The sequence below is a fragment of the Protopterus annectens genome, chromosome 10.part0 (assembly GCF_019279795.1).
Source record: "Protopterus annectens isolate FY-2018-M chromosome 10.part0, PAN1.0, whole genome shotgun sequence".
NCBI classification, from domain to species: Eukaryota; Metazoa; Chordata; order Ceratodontiformes; family Protopteridae; genus Protopterus; species Protopterus annectens.
In genome coordinates this window covers 465,015,173-465,036,863 of record NC_056744.1, presented here as the reverse complement: position 1 = coordinate 465,036,863, position 21,691 = coordinate 465,015,173, and the positions used below count along the sequence as shown (strand labels likewise).

Below are 21,691 nucleotides of genomic sequence, written 5' to 3'. Positions count from 1 at the left end.
CGTAGAGAGCAGTTTTTTTCATCGAGAAATTTCAAATCACATGAATCAAATTCAGATAAGAAGAACCTCAAAGAGGCTGAAGTACCAAAGTCAAATCAAAGGGTCTACAAAAGGCTTGAAAGAACCTGGTTCATTATTAATGGTTCAAAGCCAAAGAGGAGGTTCCTTTGGGAAATAAGACCGGCAAGAAAGACTGAATGGGATGGAAATACTTGGAAGTACTAAAGCAAAAGTTGTGAAAGCTAGGCTCTGCATGCAAAATAGTAGTCAAGTATTGTAGCATTTTGAATAGGCATAGGACAGTAGTGCTGAGTGATAGAAACAGAAAAAACAGTCCATTTTGAAATGGCAACTGAACCTAGTCCATTTAGTGGGAAAAACCTAGGCCAGAAAACCTACCAAACAGAAGGAGATAAACAGCAGGGTAGGAAGTAGAATTCTGAAAGGAACCAAGCTGTGAAACAGACTGTGCAGGTTCAAGAGAATTGAGTCCTGAGAGAATCAGATAACCAAGCTTGGAGCATGTGATGGGAGGTTCAGAGAATGAGAATGAGGATCAGATGACAGGTCTTACCAGACTTGATGGATCACGAATGGGACTGAGAGGGATCTGGATGATACTGGGAGCTTAGGATGATGATTTTGGAATGGGGATATGATCATTTTGGCATGAGATGACACGAGTTATCGGTCGTTAGAACATGAGGCGGCCATGGTATACTTTAGGAGGATTGAGTGGGTCGTGCGGGATGTCCCTTAGAGGTTCGGAGGAGGCCAAGAAGTATTGAACCCAATGAGGGGGATCAAGACCCTCAGGCTCTGCTTTGGACCAATGCTGAGGACAGATCGCGACCTGAGGGGTGAGGGACCAGGAAGTGAGGTGCGATGATGTTATAAGGAAGATGCCAAGCTGTAACTTGTTGGAGCTGCCCATGGGAAGCTACTTGTTGCGCCTTTCAAGACAGTGCAGCTATCGAGGACTGACATGACCTGGAGTGACTTGTGATGGGGGATAGAGAACTGATGTTCTGAACGGACTATGCTGGATGCAGGTGACTGTGTTGCTATGCAAAATGAGCTCAGAAGGATGTTTGGGAAACTTGCAATGCTCAAGCCATGACAGGGGTCAGGACCAGGTTACAGGAAGGGTCTATATACCTGGCCCATGCTAACCAGGAAATGCCCCCTGCCCCCAATTAATGTAGCATAATGCTATGCTTAGGGTTGATATAAATATTCAGCTGACACAACATCAAACATATTGACTGAAATGGAACGTGAGAGATTATTATTTACTCTACGTGGTCGTGGTTTTCCTTTGATGCAGAAAGCCTGTAAGGAGATGTGGTATATTATATTCTCGATTTCACCTGCTTGTAATCAGTGTTTGATATTTTTTCTTTTAGTTTTGTCTTTTGTTTGAATAAATCGACTGTTAGAAAAGGTTTTTATATAAAGTTCCTTGTGTCTGCTGGATGGAACAATTAACAGGAAAGCATCTGTGATTGTGTTGGCCATGGGCTGGGAATGCACCAAAGCATTGTTGATCAGGTGTTCATTGGTTTCTAGTCAGAACAATTGATTGTTGGTGCAAGAGGCACATATGGCAGAGCCAGTTTGAGGTGGCGAGATGGGAGAGTCAGAGGCGAGTGGAAGGGTGACAGGGACCCAGATAGCGTGGCCTGGCAGGGATGGAGCCCATCGGTAGATAGTCCCCAGAAGCCATTCTTGTGGATAGTGACCATCCAGATAAGTGGAGGAAGAAGCTTATCCCACCTGTTTGATAGGGCATGGTGAAGATAAATGAGTCATGGATGACTGAAAGAGGTAGTCTCCAAACATCCTCCTTTGTCCCTGGTGGGAAGAGTCCCCTGTCTTCCAGTTACTGGTTCCCTTCTGGTTTCAAGCAGCTGCTGGATTTCTGACCATCAGGCTGTTGTCTCATTCTGTTTGGGGGTCTGATCAAATGAGGTGGGGATAGGTAGGAGTCATCTCTGGGTGGGGGACATTCAGGTTTATTTGGGCAGGTCTGGATCATAAGACTGGACCCCCAACTGCTTCCAGAGGAGAGCAATCTGTCTTCGAGCTCAGACCATGGTAGGATGCCGGGAGAAAGAAGTGAGGCAGAAGAGTATTTGGCTCTGCCGAAAGAGAGATCTCAATCTGGAAAGGTTGAGTCTGGATGGTCTTAGGAAACTGTTCTCAAAGACCAAGAGGAGAAGTTCCCAAGAGCCCCATGAAACTGTCCTTTTCTGTCCTCAAGGTTTGGGATTCTCTGCTGGAGGTTGGGGAGCTGTACCTGGTTCGGGGAGACTTCCCTCTTACTACGTGGAAGTCTCCTTTTTGGGCCTAAAAGTGTGTGATTCAACACCAGGTGCATTTGTGAAGGAAAGGGCAAGGTAACGAAGGGGTCACACTCAAAACACCTAGATTGATCCTGTCTGCCTTTTCACAAGAGATAGACAGCTTGTTTATCAAGCATGATCTCATGATACAAAGGCATCTTGTGAGCTAGTCAAGATGTGGTGTGGTGAGCACTCATGTGTGCAAACAGCATCACAAGCTATAAACAGGTTCATTACGCTAGCTGGGAAATGCAGATGAAGGGACAGACCTGACAGGATCCAGCTAGCCAGCCAGAGCGTTTTGGGACCAAGCAAAGGCAGTAGGAGTAAACAGAGAGTGTTAGCGACCAAATGGCGAATGTTGCTGAAGCATGCTGGACCCATAGTTCTACCAAATGGCTTTAGCTGATCTACGGTGCATAACACTCGTTTCCTAGTCATGGTCCAAGAAAACTTGGCAGGAACAGTGGGGCTTGTCTTCAGGTGTAGATAAAATTTTTGTCTGGCTTCTGAGGGACAAGTTCTATGTTGTCCGGGGCCTTCCAGGCATGCTGCAGAATGAGTCAAGGTCATCTGCCGGTGGAGTCACCCAGGAAGTAGATGGCCGGGCACAGAAGGCCATATGGCAATATGAACGACCCCTGTTTTTTCTAACTAAGATCACCGGCATAAAAATCTTAATCTACCAGAAGAGACTGTAAGCACGGTCCTTCTCTTAGACATTGAAGGGAGATGTATGTCTCGTCTTCCATGCCATTAGGGACCGAGTGGTGCTGGATCTCTTGTATTTAGTCCTACAAATACTATCATCAGGGACCTTAACTTTCATCAGCAAATAAAACACTGTTGAGAATCAGAGGTTTGTTACATAGTGCTTTCCTCTTGTTTGGAATACGTTCCCACTGCAAATCAAGCAATGCGATACAGTACACTGAGAATCTGACGACTGGATGAATACGCACAAATTCACTCCTAGTTTGACTGGTCTAGCCCTCCTTGAAAAAGGTGCAGTGTCTAAGGGTGTATACTTGACAAGTATAAATGATCACAGGATTCACTGCCATCCATTTGCTATGATACTTGGCACTTGAAGAAGAGCGAGTGTAAGACAAGCAGCACTGCTGCCTTGTTATAGTTGCATGATATTCCCTTAGCTGCCATTTCATGTCACATGACTAGTACACGACAAAGTGCAACTGTTAAAAATTCAATACAAACTCATCTAAACGTGCAATAATCAATTCATTCAGAGGCAGCCTGGCTGATGCAAATTCAAAAATGTCACCAAGCAAGTTCATAGGTTCATAACATGGTTGATAAGCTACTGCACCAGAACCCTTGCCATTCATTGTAGAACATCTTGTCTTTAAATTATACAGAGCGGAGAAAGATCAAACTGCTGGAAAGCTGGAATTCCTCATTTCAAAAACAAAACTACTCAAAATTTCTCCCTTTGTGTTTAAATACCTGTAACCTTCTTACACTTGTTCCTTGAAATATTTTGGTACAGTGAAAAATGTTGACAACTAACCATCCTTAGTAATTACAGAATCCACCGATATGGAATAAACTGACAAATTAGTCAGTGAGGTTTCCCTTCTTTCACCTATCTTCTATGAGAACATCACTCACCCACACTAATTTTCACCCAAGCCTTCTTGCAACTAAATTCACTCTTCCACATTTAGACTATTAATGTATTTTGCATACATATCAATTTCCTCCTACCTCGCATTCAAAGATAATATCTTGCAAGCCTACATTTCTAGTCTACCAATCAGGAATCTGTATCCAAGTGCAATGTCTAGTAGACAAGATTACAGACAACTCATCCCCAAATTACAACAACAAGCCCTTCATGGTGCCAACAGTCACTCAGCCTACCCACAGACTAACAATATTACTACATGGAGACTCTATGTCCAACTTACTGTGAACACAAGACTAACATCCATAGACATAGTGAAAGTTTTTTAAATATACGACATTCTAACTACTTTTCCATCACTACCAATATGGAACAAATTTAGAAGGCTGGTATAATTTTAAACATTTTAAATCTCTTATTTTACAACCAAGCATCACTAGCCAATAGCTTTTAGCAAACAAAATGTAACCACCACAGCTGCAGAAATTCACTCCAAGGATAGCTTTTATCTGAAGCTCCAGGATTGGTGGAAACAGATTTTAAACCTTTTTTTTATTTTTTAAATGTATATCCAGAAGCTTTCAACAGATGAAAAACAGCACTTTCAGAAAAAGACCCCCCCCCCCTTGTGCAACCATAGGTTCATACGTTTATAGGCAAAAACTCGACTAGATACCGCTGTGATCAATTAGATACTTCAGTCAATCAAGCCTCAATGGTGGAAAGAGTAGACTTGTTGCAAAACAGACACGTGTTGAGTCATCTGCATACTGAACTCATTGCCTTGTTTAGTTTGTAAGAGGAGATAGTTTCTAAATATACTGAACAATAAGTGGCCTAAAATGGAGCCTTGAGGGACACTACACTGTTGTACTGCAATTGCCTGCTACACTGTGCCTACAAAATCAAATGTCATTGCTGTTTTCACTGTTTAGCAAGCTTTTTTGTCATTTCTACTGTTTAAGTATTTATTGGTATTTTTTCACCGATTTAAAGCTATCTTGTTCTGCCTGCTCTGGTTTTCCCACCAAGCAGTACTTAACTGATCTGTTAACTGTTTAAAATCATTCTTTTGAGCCTCCTGGCCGATTTTCTGCTGTTTTAAATGTTTTTTTTCAGTGTCTCACTGTTATTTTTCTGCTGTGTTAAACATTCTCTAGTGTTTCCTGCTGAATCTAGGGTAGCTAATAGCATAGTCCAGATCCAGGCCTGCTGCTTCTTGAACCGTTTGTAGTGGTTTGTTTGTTTTAAGAACATTTTCCAGGCCATCTTGGATTGAAAGGGGACTATTTGCACTTTTGTGAGATAATTGTTTTGATTGGGACCAAACTAGTAAAGGGAGGCCAGTCTAGGGCTTGGAATACACATCCTCATTGGTCCGTTTGAATTTTGTTAAGAGTATTTTTCAAGTTTTACCTTCTGGTATTTGGGCACTGCATCTGTGCAGGTTTCTGCTTGTTTACGGGTTTCGCAGCGCAGAGCACTATGTCGCAATTTTGTGCCAAAGCAGGACAATTTAATTCAACAAATTTTCCCTTAAAACCCATGTAGAATATCCATTCGCCAAGCTCATCTATGATCCTTTCTGAAAAGCCACCCCTAGTGACAAGTCTTCAACCTAACATTATGGACAATTAGACTACCCTTGTTTCTCCTGCCAACCTTGTTGACTTTGGTCTCGAGGCAGTACAGCAATTGCCTCATGAACACAATCTAGTACAGAGTGAGAGAGATGCATTTACAACAAGAATTTATAGGGGAGAGGGGAGAGAGAGGGAGAGGGATTGATGGCAGGTTTGTACCCAAGAAGACTGAATGCTGTTAATTAAATCAAAAGTGCTTCAACAAAGTATTAGTTTAAAGGTGTGCATGCAACCAGCGTATTGTACATTTTTTTAAATATTTTTTTCCCCTAATAGATTGTCAATTGAATTGCACAGGCAGGTTATAGGTCACATTACAGGTGGGAAAAGTTTTGAAATGTGTGGTCTCATTTTTTTATATCACAAAAACCTGGCATTTTAACAGTGGATATAAACAGTTTACTCATCCCTGCATACTGAATTACTGAAAATCTATAGAAACAGAAAAAAAATAGCTATGCTTAATTTAACATAAAAATACATTCTCTTCCAATGGCTGACTACATTACAAACTAAGACATAAATGCTTCCACTAGAAACCAACATATTTTGACAGACCTAATTCGATGAACAAAGAAATACTTTAAAATTTTTTCTGCTCTCAAAGGCCGAAGAGCAGCTCTTCACAAAACTAAAATTTCAGTCACAAGCACATCATGAAATTTTTCAGCTTTTAAAATTTCCACCATTTAACACTCACTCATACGATAGATATCCACCTGACAAATAGATTCAGCATGCATTTTCAGCTGTTGGGGGGGGGGGGTCTTGTCATTCACCACCTTGCTTTAAGAGCAGAGATCTCCTAGCCTCTAACACTTCATTTCTAAAAAGAAACATTTAAAAAGTGACTGGAACAAAATTATCTCTGCCACCTTCCAAAATGATTTCTATCATACAAATGAGTTATCCTTTAACTGCAAAACTTGATAAAGTAACACTTTTGGTTGCCCCTAACTATAACCACTGGAAAAATTCAAGGCAAAGGGATGGTGGGTGACATAATGAAACATCGCACAACAGTTAGTTCAGGTAAGTTACACAGTATACACAACTTAATACAACCATAGATCTGAAGGTGGTAATCCATTAAGTACAGAAGAAGTCATTAGGGACCTGGGGACCCAAGTTGATGGCAATCTCTCATTTGACAACCACGTGGCCAAAGTTGTTAGAAAAACATTTTATATAGCCCACCTAATCATGAAGGGATTCACATCTAGATCAGGGGAGGTCATCGTGCCTCTTTACTCATCCCTCATCAGGCCCATAATTGAGTACAATGCCCCTTTTGGGATGTACCTTACCAGACACCTGCAGCAACTGAAAAGACCCCAAAAGTACCTCACCAAGAGGATCAAAGGGCTCAAACAGATGCCATATGCTGCCCGGTTAAAGAAACTCCAGCTCTACTCAGTGGCATACTGCCTGCTCAGAGGCGATCTGTGCCTGACGTATAAAGCCATGTCCAACCCGGAATTAATGGACATGCTGCACCTCAGAAAATCCAAATCCCATCGAGCTACGCGCTCGAGAGACTTGAACCTCAGCACTGAAATAAATAGGACATGCTGGAGGGACAGATTCATAACCCAGGGGCTCCCTTCACTCTGGTATAAAATCCCCAAATCCCAGTCCAGGTTAGGCAGAGTCCCACACTGACTCTCTTCAAGAGGAATCTTGATGAGTGGATGGGAGATCATAGGTTTACCCCGGCTATCACTTCTGTGTCACTGTTAGACAGAGGCACAGTATACTAACCTCAAAAAAAGGCATAGCAAAATTAATTTAAAATGGGTGGCAAAAGCCAAACACACTCTGGCTATACTTATAAATGCCCTATGGCAGATAGCCTAGTATGAACCTATGAAATGCTCACCTATGAAATGCTCACAATCCAACCCAATACCAGCCAAGTTTTGTCTCCCAAATGCCAAAGGAAATTACATACCCATTGCAAGTCACAATGGCTACTACAGCACTGGTTCATTACATAACTCTCAACCACTTAGAGCAAAAAATCAGGATGATGCCTAAACTAATGGGGGTACAAAGGCCAAAGGGAATACAAAGGCCAAAGGGAACAACAGATTTTAAATATTGCTCTTATAAACCTTGCTAGAATAACATAGGTTCAGCTAATGGCCCTGAAGCCTTTACAAACCTAGCCCATAGGTCGAGTGGCACAATATCATGCTAATCCTTAGTTCCCAGTGCCTCTGTCAAGTAGAGCCACTGGAGTGATCCCAGAGATGAATCTTCTATTTCCCCATCCACTCAAGGTTTCTCTTGAAGAGGGCCAGTGAGGTGCTCTGTTTGACATGCTAAGGGTAGTCTCTGAGTTATGAGCCTGTCCCTCCAGCACTTTCTGTTGATTGTGGTAATGAGGTTGAGGTCACTGGAGCATGTGGTGCGGAGGGATTGAAGATTTCTTTAGATATAGCATTTCTAACAGAGCTGGATCAGACATGGCTTTGTATATCAAGCAGAGATCACCTCTAAGTAGGAGATATGAGACAGAGAACAGTTGGAGTTTTTTTTTCAGTCTGCCCATATAGGACAAATGTTTAAAGCCTAGAATCCTCTTTGTGAGATACTTTTGCGACCTCTCCAGTTCAGTTGTTGCAGGTGTCTATTGAGGTACATGCCAAATGGGGCATTGTACTTTAGGATTATCCTGATGATGGAAGAGTAGAGGGAGACAATGACCTCTTTCTTCCTAGATGCAACCCCCTTAGTAATGAGATGTGCCACATAGAAGGACTTTGACCACAGTGGCAATGTGGTGGTTAAAAGAGAGGCTTCTGTCAACCTGTGTTCCCAGATCTCTTAGAATACCTTCTGTGTTCAGTGGACTACCATTCCAATCCCAATTCATGGGAACCAGGTTTTCCCCAAAGGGGATGACGACACATTTTTTGGCATTAAGCTTAAGGCCATGGATAGGACACCAGTCGTTGGTCTCAGTGAGGCCTTTCTGTAGGATGTCAACATCACTTGGAAGTTAATAATAGCTCCCAACTTGCAATCATCTGCAAACTTTGTCAGCCTGAGACCCTTTGTGTTGGCCTGTACTTCACAAAGTAGATACCAAACAGGAGAGGACCCAGGACCGAACCCTGTGTGACTCCACTCATGACTGGTCAGCAGTCTGACTCCACTCATGACTGGTCAGCAGTCTGACTTGGAGTCCACTACTTTCACACTGTGGGTTCTATCTGTGAGCTAGTTTGCAACCCACCTAGTGATATAGAGGTTGATGCCTAGCTTAGTGAGTTTTTCTAGGATTCCTGAATGGGGAATGGTATCAAACGCCTTTGCCAGATCAATGTATGCTGTACCACCTTGCCTTCATCCACAGCTCTGGTGACAGACTTAAAGAAGTAGACCAATTTGAGCAGGCATGATCTACCCTTCACAAAACCAAACTGTGTGGGATCCAGAGTTTGGAGATTCCCTATATCCTTGTTTATTAAGTCCACGATGACGTGTTCCATAGCTTTGCATATCAGACTCATCAGGCTAATGCAGCAATAGTTCCCAGGGTCTGTAGTTGCTCCTCCTTTGTAAAGAGGGATGACTGTAGCAGTGCACTATTTGGTAGGGACAAAGCCCGAGGTGAGGCTGTGATTTAACAGGGCACACAGGTGAGGTGCCAGTTCACTCTGTAGTTCATGTAGAACACAGCCAGGGATATTGTCAGGTCCCATGGAAGCATATTTTTGGCCTTGGACAGTGCTGTTTTAACCTGTGTAGCAATAATACTGGGTCCCTGGCAATCTACGGGCATTGTGAGTGGCCCTTTGCAGGGCAGGGGGGGGTGAAGTTGGCAATGAATCTGTTGGCCAGTATATTGGCAATATCTGCTGGCTCAGTATAGGAGGTACCATTGTGCAGTAGCTCAGAGCAAATCTGGGTACTGCCATGGAGACTCTTTACATAACTATAGAAGGCCTTGTGGTTGTTTTTTATTATCTGCTGCAATTCTGTTTTCATAGCTAGCTTTAGAGGATTTGATGAGGGATCTCAGCATTTTGTTGAGGCTGATAAGGGAGTTTTTCCAGTCTTGGGACTTCATCTTATTCTGCATCAGTTTCCTCAGTCTGTTGTAGAGCTTGTTTATGGCAGGGGACCATCAGATTGGCTTCCTTTTTTGCAGGAGATCATCTTTGTTCTACTGGGTATGGAGAGATCCAAGCATTTGTGTACGTGTTTGTACAGTGCACTGGTGTATGATTCGGCAGTCATGCAACTATTCTCCATTTGCATGGGTGCCATGAAGTTAGCCACCTCTGTTTTTAGGAGCCCAAAGTTAGCTTTGGAGAAGTTTTTCATGGTGGCTACCTTTGCGGGGATGTGGATTTCCAAGGTCATTAGTTTGTGGTCAGATCTAACCAGGGAGGAGTTAAATACTGGTGTAGAGCAACAGTCGCCCATGTTAGTAATGACCAGGTCAAGGATGTTGCTACCTCTAGTGGGGGTAAGAACGAGCTGGTCTAAGGCATTTGAATTAATGAATTACAGGAAACGTTGGGCAAGTGTATTGGTACACGAGTAGTTTTCCCAGTTAATGGAGAGGTAGTTGAAGTCACCCAGTATGAGAGCGTTATGTTGGACCCTAATATTCTCCAATGTGCTTAGGAACGTGGAGTGTGAGTCTTGGGACAGTGTTGGGGACCTATAAACAGGCTGCGACCTAAAGCAGTCTTTCAGCTGTACCTGAAGAATCTCTGATGCATTACGCTGGGCTACCAGTCTAGAGGTGTGAGCATCGTTATGAATATGGAAACACCACCGCCTTCGGAGCTTCGGTCCAAGTTCTGGGGCCGAAAGGTGTGGAATGAGTTATAGTCTGGTAGTGCAGGGGTGCTTTCTGCTGCCTTGAACCATGTCTCTGTTACAGCACAAATGTCAATGTTCTCCATTTTAAGGACTGCTTCGAGCGGGTGCATTTTCAGATTTAGACTTCTAGCGTTGAGCAGCATGACCCTCAGATTGCATTTGTTTGTAGCTGTTATAGTGGTAATTTGGTCTTTGGAACACAGCCTAAAAAAAGGCACTACAGGGGTGGCAACAACCTTGGCCAGTAACCTGAAGCCCAGGGGTAACAGATGCAGGCCATTTTTGGCAAAGCATCAAGGCCTGTTAATCATGTCAGCCCAGGCAGACAGATACTGGATCCCCTTAGAATGACACCAGAAACTTAGCCAATTGTTGAAATTGATCATTCTCTGCTTGTACTGTGGTATCATTCTGGGTGATGGTAGGATGCCGCTCAGGGCTAGGGTCATACCCGCCTGTGCTACATAATCTGAGAGCTCCTCCATGTCTCTTTTCACAGAGACCAGGGAGGTACATCTCAGCTCATTCACACCCACATGTACAATGACAGTCATATTTGTACCGGTTGAAGGACCTGTGCGAGTTATGTAGTGGATCCTGGCACCTGACAGGCAGATGACTGTTACTTTCTCCTTATTCAACCTAGTATGTGGGACATCAGTGTACCTCACTATCGAGTCACCTATGACTAGTGTGTTGGACATGCTCTTCTGCCTTGGGGCTTCGGTTGAGTGGCATACTATTTAGGAGAGTTAAGTGTCTCATGATTAGTGTTGTGTTGGTCGAGTGCATTTCTGCCTTGGAGGTCTCTGCTGCTTGGGTAGATTTTTATTGAGACCCTCCGCAAAGGTGGGTGTGTGGTTTGTGTTTTTATGTGAAGGCAGTGCTGGTGTGTGTTCCATATGGTGTGGTTCAAGTGTTGACCTTCTCCTCTTAACCAGCTATTCCGGTCTTGGCTGGAGAGTGCATGGCTTCCAACTTGGATATACAAGTGCATCTCTCGCAAGTTTGAGTGCTGGAGGTAAGAGAAGAGGGTTGTTGGTGTACATGAGGCAGTTGCTACATTGCCTCAGGATACCCAAGTTCACCAGGTTAATAGGAGAAAGCACAGGGAACTGACCTTTAGACATGCCTGAATGTGTAGGTATTAATAATAAGTACTGGAACTGTTTCCTTGTAGAACGTTTAGTGCTGGTGCTACAAGAAGTCTGGTAAAGTGCTAGACTGATAAGCTTGTAAAAGTGCAGGAGAGGGAGAACTAGCAGATCTAAGAGAAAAATTGAACAGACTTTGTAAAACAGTCCTGGATACAGCAAATCTGTATCTGGACTAGACTAGTTACAGGAAAGATGGGGAAAAAAAAAACCTGCAAATGCGGCCTTTTCAACCAGAAGTTGAAAAAAAGATAAAAAAAAAAACTGCCTAATGGCCAATAAACTACAATTTCTGGACCAGAAACCACTCCTCTTGTGGTTGCGGTTGGTAGGCTACCTGGTGCTTACCACTCCCACTGATAAGCTAGAAGGCTTCCCTCGGACACAAACGCTTGGGGGGGGGCTCAGAAGCTTACAAACAGTCCTGGATACAGCAAATCTATATCTAGACTAGACTATGTTACAGGAAACAAGTTTAGAATACAATTAAGTGCAGTGCAAGCTAGCACACCTGAGTGTGTAGCAATATTAAAGCAAATAAAGTTTAAATAAATGCAATTTATTCAGACTGCATTCTGAGCTGAAATGTTTTATTCAACTCTGAACGGTTAAAAAGTGCTAAAATTATACTTATCACCTGAGAAGCACATGCAGTCAGAACACAAGGAGATTCTAGCATAAAGTTTTTTTTTCCTAGCTTTAGAGAGACAGATTGCAATATTCAATGAAACAATTAAACAGAAAAATAAAACACAGTACTATCTTTAAAACTGCAAGTTTGTAGTTCATGTTTGTTAGCATGCATTTTATGAAGGGTATAGTCTAAAACTCAAATATGTTTTCTCAATAGTTAGAGATTTGCCAGAGAACCACAAATTTCATGAGGAACGGACCAAAAATGAGACAAAAATCTAGACATTTGAGAGGTACGCTGGGTGTAGGGTTAAAAGTCAATTATCTACCACAATAAAAAAATGGTGAAAGCTAAACTACAAAACAGGATCCTGGTACATTTACTATATTTTAGAGAAATTACACACAATTTCAGTTCTCAGCAAGTAAGCTGGTCAGTTACACTAATGAGGGAAGAGTAGCAACATTGTGAAACATGGCACACGATTTCAAGAACCTGGGGAGAGGCTGCAGAAGAAAAGTCAAATTATACACTTGAAACAGATGAGATATGAATCTGTAACATTCTTTTCTATAGAAATGCAACCTAGTTAGTAAAAAAGCTGAAGAAAACAAATAATAAGCAGGCTTGGTGCGTGATTAGTGCTATTAAATCCTCAACAGTATTGCTAAAAAATAGTGCTTTACACATTGCAAGCTCACAATACGTATTCTGTTGTAAATTATACGTGAGTAAAGATGTGGGTACATAGTCCCTTTATTCAGTGACTCGAACAAAACTGATCTGTAGTATAACATATTGCTTTATTCCTGTTACAAATGCATTTTGACAGAAATCTTTCCACCCACTTCACGGCTTCGAATTAAAAACACGCCTAAAATGCATTATTCAAACAAAGTACTTCTTAACAATGTATAATTATTCAAAAAATTGCAAACACGTGAAAAATCTAATAACATTAATTAAACTATCTGAAAGCCCAACTTACACTACGTTGTCACATCTGCACAAGAACTCACATGGAGACAACTATTCAACATCCTGGATTACGACTACTTCCGGAATAGGCGGTGCGCTTTGTGCATTTTGGGTAAGCACGCACAATTTCTCACAACCAGACAGAAGAGCCCGGAGGCGTTCTAATTAGGTCCTACTACATTATAGCACCTCCCTTGCGTTTAGATGCACCGCCTACCACTGATGTATGTTCTATTTTGTTCACCTGTAAGGGAGGGGAGTTTGTAGTGTCAGTGTCACATGATGGGCGCGAGCACGTCGGCCGCGGATCTTTGGTTCAGCTGATGCTTCCCTGTTTCAGTCGGTAGAGAGGTTGTAGGTGGTATTAGTTTATCTGTTGATCCCTACCCGCGGAGCATACCGGCAAAATGAACGGGTACGCTATCCTGTACGCGGGGGTCACCATCGCATTTTGGAGTACTATGGTGATCGTGGGTGAGTAGCTATGTTTAAGTTGCTGACATATACTGACTTCCCTGCTGGCCTGTTTCTGACGATGCCCATCTGTCTAGGATAGACAAGCTGTGATACTGCAGTGGGAGATTAGGGAGTGTATGACATTAACGTTGTTTTATATTTGCAGCATAGATGACAAGTAACTGGAGAATATGTGAACATTTTATCAATTTATATGTTGTTGATTGTGCGAGATATTTGTTTTGCTGATGGTCATTGTTATAATAATTGATAGTGATACAGGTCGAGTGTTTTTGGGTCCCCTCCTCAATTTTTCAAGGCCTTCTCTTACTGCCGTGGGTGTTTCCAGAAAATAACATTAGTTGTATTAAACGGTTAATTACCTTTTTGTTCGGTTTATGTGCCAGACTGGACTTGGTTAATGTTCTCATCTGTAAAACGAGCTTTATTAAAGGGTGGAAGTTTGTACCAGTTTCAACTAAAATTTAGTACAGTATAGTAAGGTATGCCTGCTTAAGTGAATTGAGTATTTTCTTAAACTTAAAAGTGTGACATTTGTTTAACAGATTAGGAACATGGAAACCGAGTGAGCGTCTCGTGAGTGTGTGTTTACCCATGTTATTGTCTATGTGTGAGATATGGTGATGCATGCATTTATATAATATACATGTCATGTGTTGCATTTTTAAACATGAAATCTTAAGAGAATGTTCTCCCCAGTATGTTTTGTCATTGGGAGTACCTAAGGAAGTATGGCATGTTTTTGTCACTCCATCCAACTGGTTTATTTAAAGAGTGCGTACTGTAGTGAGAATTTGGAAGTGACTGCAAAAATTGCAAGGAGCAGATCCTTTCTTGCCTTGGAATGCTGACTGGAGGTTATGCTATTTTATGCTAATTGAGCAGTGTATGTTAGGTGCTTGGATTTTTAAATGATCAGTACTGTGTTCTTTTGGCTCTAAAACAGTTTTAAGCACTGAATTTATGAAATTACAGTGATCTTCAAGATTTATAACTAAGCTTGATTGTGGTTGAGAAAGGCAGGCTTGTTTACCCTACTTCAGCAAGACTGTTTCTTCTAGGGTAGTCTGTATGGCACTGAATGGGGATTTGTTTTATTTATGTTTTTTAAGTACAAATTTATAGCTAATGTGAAGCCTCTGGCCTCATAGTTTTAAATAACCTTTTTCTTTTGTTTTCTGGCTTTTAATTTAATTTAACTTGCTGTTGCTTCACTGTGTGTGCTCATGGTGTGGGGGTACAAGCAGGAGTGGCCTTAGGTCAACTGGTGCCCTAGGCAAAAGGACTCCATGGCGCCCCCCACCACACCACCTGCTTCCCCCATTCTGGTCTACCTACACCAAATAAATCCTGGAAAAGACCCTAGTAGAGTGGCGCCCTAGGTGGCCGCCACTCTACTAGTTAGCCTATGCCTAAGGCTGGCTATGGGTACAAGTAATGTAGATAGTAATGTTTGCCGATTTTAGTTCAGTTAAAAAAAAGCTGTGCAAAATAGTGTGTACTGCTGTTTTCTTTTTCATCTATTGTTTTCAGTCCAGCTAGTAGTGGTTAGGATGCAAATTGTGCATCCTAGGTGTAGGAGGACTGATGGATGCATTGAGAGAGAGGTTAGCTTTAATGAGTTTTGTGTATTCCATGCTAACATTTTCTGTATAATTCTTGTTTTCCTCTCTGTCTAGAAAGCTGCTGTCACATGTCACTGTGGCTTTCTTCCTCTTTTATTTTATGACGTCTACAGTAGTGGTTTGAGTTTCGGGCTCCCTGTTATAGAGAAGCAGAATTTTGTGGTGAAAATCCTACAGTTAATAACAACTATGGAAGCATAGCATTCTGTTTTATGATCAGTAGTGCTTCTCCATCTTATCGTGAGAATGCTATATATTTGTTACTCTTGTAAAACTCTAAAATTATTATTCAATATATATTCATGTTAAGGTGGCAGTTGCTTTTAGTTAGAGAAGACATGATTTTTAGGAGAAAGCACCAGTCTGAGTGTTAGTATAGATGATCATGCGTGTAGTATAGATGATCATGCGTGTATTTTGAGGATTATACCATACACACAGGTAGATGTTTATTGCAGTTATTAAGAAGTTACTGTAGTCATTAAGCAGTGAAAGACAGCTGTGTGAGGTGGATCGCTGAAAGAGATCTGCTGTGAAGTATTTGAGTAGGTAGAAAAAGTTGCATATTTTTCATGTCCAGTCTAACTTCTAGTAATTGTATAACATAAGTGCAGTAAATGAACTGTGAAATGACTATTTTCGTTTTCTGGTTTAGATGTGCCTTGTCTGTTCTTTTCCGTGTTTTTATGTAGTTTAATGTAAATGCTTAAAAGTAGATTTTTATGACCGTTATTGCTTTTCCTGTGTGATTTAATTGTAAAATGTGGTTTTCTTATCAGAATATTAAACATTAATTGTGGAATAGAAAATCTGTTTATTTAGAATCAATGATTTACAGTTAATCTGGTATGAGTTTTGTGCCAAGGTGTATTTGTCCTGTAAACTGTATATCCCAAATGTGGTGGTTGTTAAATAAACCGCATATGTTTTATTAGTCGTTTAATATATGTTTTTCTGTATTGTCTATTATTGGCAAGTTTCACAATGGCAGAAAACTGGGTTTAGTTCACTTTGTAGGCCAAAGTTTATCTTTGGCAGTGGTTGTAGTAAGCATAGACGTATGTAGTTTTCAAAACTTCATCAGTAGTGTTACACTGTTCTCATCCTTTTTTGACAGTCTTCACAAAGTGATTCACTTAGGACACTTCTGATTTGATATTGCCTTTAGCCATTCTGTGGAGTGGCAGAATATCAAAGGATCTGTTTGCTTTGAAAATATTTTTGAACATGTGGAGAAATTGTTTTTTTCTGGTCATTTGCATCGGTTCTTGCAGATTAATACAGTACTTCAACATGTTTGTGTAACTTTTTTGTTTTGTAGTTACTGTTTAAGTCTTGCTTTCTTATAACATCAGACCATTGTGTACTATAAACTTGGTTTGTACTATGAATAGTTATTACCAGAAAAAAGTAGAACTGAAACCAGATCATCCAGTTCAAAAATTCAAAACTGGAACAAATGGGCATGATTCAGTAATGAGGAACTGTTGCTGCTGTCAAGGTGTTTTGATGGTAGGGGAGGGATTTGTGGCATTATAATAGAAGATGATCAGTAATACTCTGCCAAAGTGGTTTAATTTTTTCCTGCATTATCTTTTGTTTTATTCAGAATCCCTGTATGATTGAAAATTGCTTTAAAACACAAGTTTAATGTTTTCAACTGTAAAATTGTGTGTGTGTGTGTGTGTGTGTGTGTGTGTGTGTGTGTGTGTGTGTGTGTGTGTGTGTGTGTGTGTGTGAAATGTGGGATATTGTCACTCCTGTTTTAATTATGAAACTGTGTTCACTGATTGCATGCTCCACATTGCCATGTATAGTGTTTGCTTAGTGTAGCACACTTCATTGGTCTGAATCTTTTGTATAGGATTGCTGTAACCAGTGCACTTGGTTTTTTAGAGGACACTAATTTGGTCCAGTTAGCATTATGCTGCCTGTTCTTGACCATAGTAATGATTATACTTAGGGCAGACTAGGTAGAGACTGATCCACTTTGCTCCTGGTCTGAGCCTGGAAGGGGTCTGTCTTCTTAAATTACCCCTTTGCGCCAAACTGTCAGACTTAATTAAGACCATTAATTATCTGCTGGGACCTTGCATTGTCAGTCATTTACCATATCATGAGCATGGTCATTTTACAGCTGTAGGGTGTTGTCATTTTACTTCCACAACCTGAAGCCTAACGGGCTAAGTGCTGCAGACATATGGCAAGGAAGCCTTTTCACTCTGACCTCTGAGATGGAAAGAAGCTGTGCACTGTACCTGATGTTACATGATTCCCTGAAAATGAGTTCATTGCATGCCAGTGAAGTAGGTGACTGTTACAGGAAGTAGCACACAGTATGGAACCATCCGCATGATGTATCACTTGGTATGATAAGACAGTGTACGATATCCATTTCACATTTAAAACTTGATACAGATAAAGCTGGAGGATCTGTAAATAACCAAGCTATTTCCTGTGCCACTACTAATTTAATACAAATTAGTTTATATGAACATGTTGTTTATTAATCAGGCAGCTGAATTTCTAGCGAGACTAACCACAACCCAAAAGAAAGGCAGGCAGATGTAAAAGTAAATTTATTTGTAGTTATAGGTTCTATATAGTAACTAGCAGTCAATCACCATATCAGACTAGAGAAAGAGAGCTTGTGCGCAAAGTCTGAGTAGTTGAGCAATGAAATTTATGCAAGAATATCATTATTAGCTTAAGTGCAACATATAGGTAAGTGTAAAACCTAAAATTTCAAAAATGCAGCAGAGCATAAAACCTAAATGAAGAAAAGAAATTACATAGACATAATCTATACAATGGTAGAGTGTTCTACTGGACAGGCTACAATTTACTGCATCATAGTGCTTACAGTATAAGCTACGGATTACTTACAGAATTTAGGAGGAGACTGCTATGGAGGAAGAAGAGAGGTAGATAAAATGTAGAATGGGAAGAAGAGAGGTAGATAAAATGTAGAATGGGAAGAAGAGAGGTAGATAAAATGTAGAATGGGAAGAAGAGAGGTAGATAAAATGTAGAATGGGAAGAAGAGAGGTAGATAAAATGTAGAATGGGATACGATTACCAAGGTGAGATTGTGGAAGGAGTTGTGTGTGCACCTGCTCTCTGGCCTAGCAATCAAGGAGCCTCAGTCCTCACCACTAACACAAGAGAGGGCGTCTCATATGAGAGGAAAGGATAACAAATACACAGTAAAGGGCAATTTCCCTTAAGAGCGCACAGAGATCACAATCAGTCCGGGGCTGGTCGCTTCCCAGGTCCCCGATAAGACTCCCCACTGGCACAGCTATAGAGTCCAAATCTCAGCCTAGCAGGGCAAGCTAAAATCTCCAGCACACTGTCTGTCCTACCAGTGCTTCGTGTCCCTGCCCAAGTAGCTGACACACACGCACTTAAGAGTTTACACAACCACACAGACACTTCTGGGGGAAGGCTGGCACAGGTTCTCCAGCTATGCTCCTTTTACCCAGACTATACGGTAGTAATTACTGCCACCGCCCAGCTAATATTTATCAGCTACTCTAAGGCCAATTATTACTGTGCAATATTATTATCTAATTGGTAGATATGACTAAACAGTCCAAGCTTATTTGGAGTGATCTGGATAGTAAACTCTCTAAAAATGCAATGTACTCTATAGAGCTTAACGTATCTCTACACAAAACCAGCCACAGTTAAAAGGTTTTAAAATATTTAATAATAATTAAAACCACAAGACAATACTTTCTACTACACAGTGCTAGTCAAGAGTTCAGAGATCACACAGAAATACTTTAAATCAGTAGTACAGTTCTGACATCACAGAAAAAACTGTCTAATCATAGCTATTTCTACAAGAAAACACACTTCTAAAATAACTTGCTTATAGAACAAGATAGAGTGCTGTGAGTTGGATAGTCAAGGCAAAATACATAATCTTCTTTTTACATTTTCCTGGTGTTCCCAGGCTGACCGAAACTGCATTTACTTTCTTTACAGTTAGAACAGTAAAGGACATCCCATATGTAAATTCTGGTCATTAATTTTAGCTTTAAAATAATAGGCAGGAAGCCTTCATCTAGCCGGACTGGAGCCGACTTTATTCATCAAAGGCAGTCGTGAAATCATTTTAATTTCAAAGGACCAACAAGAAATGCTTGACTTGGCTTTGTTTACAGCAGATGGCAATGTTGCCACATTAAGTTCAACATTTTACAGTATTTACAAATGATAAAATTGTGTACCAAATTCTGTTTGACTAGGCTGGCAGTCTTCACCCATCTCTACCAGTCTTCACATGGTGGAATACATATTGTACAATGACTGATCATTAACATTCAAAAACGTGCATGCTGATTGGTCAACCTAACCATCATGCCTGTTGTAAAATTGAGCATATACCAATAGAAAATTGTCCAGTTGTCCAGACTTTCTTCTATTAATGTATGCTACTGCTTTCCAGTCTTTATCTAAGAGATCAAGAAGCATGGAGTTTGAAACTCTGACAGTATCTGTACAAGAGATAGGGTAGAAATGCAACGAAAATAGGGTACTTTGTGCGAAGCTAAAGAAAGATACCTGATTTTCCTTGTATTTCTGCTGTCTCTTGTACCTCTGAACTGTCTGGATTTTACTTTTTTTAAATAAAAAAAAAAAAAAAGATCCAACAGAGATCTTCCTTTCTCCATTTGCTTCCTTTCAAAAGCACTGATACTCAGTAAGAGTGGGAACTTAAGTTCCATATGCACTGGCAGTACATTAAGAAAACAGCAGCGTCCCAAAAGAAAGCAGAAGAACACCACGGAGCCATGTGTTTTTTTTTTCCTCAAGAAATATCATTGTATTATAGTAATAACCCATGGTTGGGTGTGGGTAATGCTGGATTTACCCATGGATAGCTTTGAACCACACCAACCGTGGGTAAATCCAGCCATGGGTTTTCGCTATAATGCACAATTTGAAATGATGAAAAAATAAGTTCAGTTTGGGATGGGGTTACACTCCTTGTCCATTGGATGAGACTTTTTTTTTTTCCTTGGTATACATTTTCCCCTTCCTACTGTGCTAAGTATCCTGGCCTCCCCCAGTTGAATTTGTTCTATAGCAGGCATTCTCCAACTAGAGTGCAAACCGTCCAGATGGGATGTCCAGTCTTGCAGATTTCAGGATGTTAATATTGTCATTGGCTAATGTATAGTCCAACAACCCCCCCCTCCCCCGACGAGCAGGGAAATGGACTTTTCCCATCACTGCAGAGACTGACCTACCCTTGCAAGTACATGCTTCCACCCACTTGCACATGACAGCTGCCACTATGCATTGGGTTTAATTGAAAGTCCTCACTCAGAATGCCTACATTGCATTGCTGTGCCCTCAAGGCCACACACGATATGTTTCCTGTTCTGTCCTGCCCTTCTCCAGGCTTTTATGAAGGGGGAGAGAATTGAATCAGAAGGTCTGGTAGATTTGGAAGAGTAAACTGTAACTGTAGACTCCATATGACTGAGGATGAGGAAGAATGGGAAGGTTGGATATGAACGTAGTAGAACCAAGTGTAGGGAAGGGAATGTAAAGCAAGAACAAACTACGCTAGCAATACCAGAGGGTGATGAGTTAAAATGATCGTGTAAAGACTAATTGTACTAGAATTTTGCTCTACTTAATATAATTTTGTCTCTGGAGGAATTTAGAAGTATTGACTTGTAATTGTTTTTACAGAAAGTAATACAGTTTATGCAGATTTAACTTTCCTTCTGAAATCTTTCTTTGTGATGGGGCAAGTGTCATTTCAGGATGAATGGATTAACTTCTTTATGCTTCATTTTAATGTCACTTTGACCTGACTTTACCATTTTCAGATTTTCTTATGCCAGTAACTTTTTTTCACCTTTGTGTGTTGCTTTTAAGGTCTATTCTGCATTTTTGAAGGTTTTCTTCTAGCATTCTCTATAGACTTGTGTACAGAAATATTAGAAAAGCTTTGTTCTTGATGTTCATACAAACTGCAGTGTAAAAGAGTTGTTTGGAATTCTGGATGTGTGACTCGTGCCAGACTAGCAGTTTATCCTTGGGCTGAGCCAGGTTTGATAAATCAATGCATTTTATCACCTCAAGACTTGCTGTGTTTTAGGCTGGGGCCAGAGAGGATCTTGAGGCTATCGTGGGGCATCTTGGCTGTCAGCCATCAACCTGAAAAAATATTACTTGGGACTCCCCCCCACACACACACACACACACACACACTGCACTTAACTCAAATGTCCAAGGGCTACTCCATTTTTTTGGGACATGCCTCCCCTCTTGTAGTGTCATTAACAATCATTCTTTCTCCCAAATGGGAGCGTCCATCCC

General features: G+C 41.0%; 2 protein-coding genes across 2 annotated transcripts in view; one reads left to right on the top strand and one right to left on the bottom strand.

Moving 5' to 3' along the window:
• DPH2 (diphthamide biosynthesis 2) overlaps positions 1–13,371 on the bottom strand; it is a 570,647-nt gene extending 557,276 nt beyond the window's left edge. Inside the window, exon 1 of the mRNA XM_044085365.1 lies at positions 13,255–13,371. The gene's annotated coding sequence lies outside the window, so the exon portion shown is untranslated. The remainder of the gene's footprint in view (positions 1–13,254) is intronic.
• Positions 13,372–13,527: 156 nt separating this feature from the next.
• ATP6V0B (ATPase H+ transporting V0 subunit b) overlaps positions 13,528–21,691 on the top strand; it is a 181,803-nt gene continuing 173,639 nt past the window's right edge. Inside the window, exon 1 of the mRNA XM_044085367.1 lies at positions 13,528–13,718. Coding sequence (XP_043941302.1) covers positions 13,652–13,718 — 67 coding nt within the window. The 5' untranslated portion in view covers positions 13,528–13,651. The remainder of the gene's footprint in view (positions 13,719–21,691) is intronic.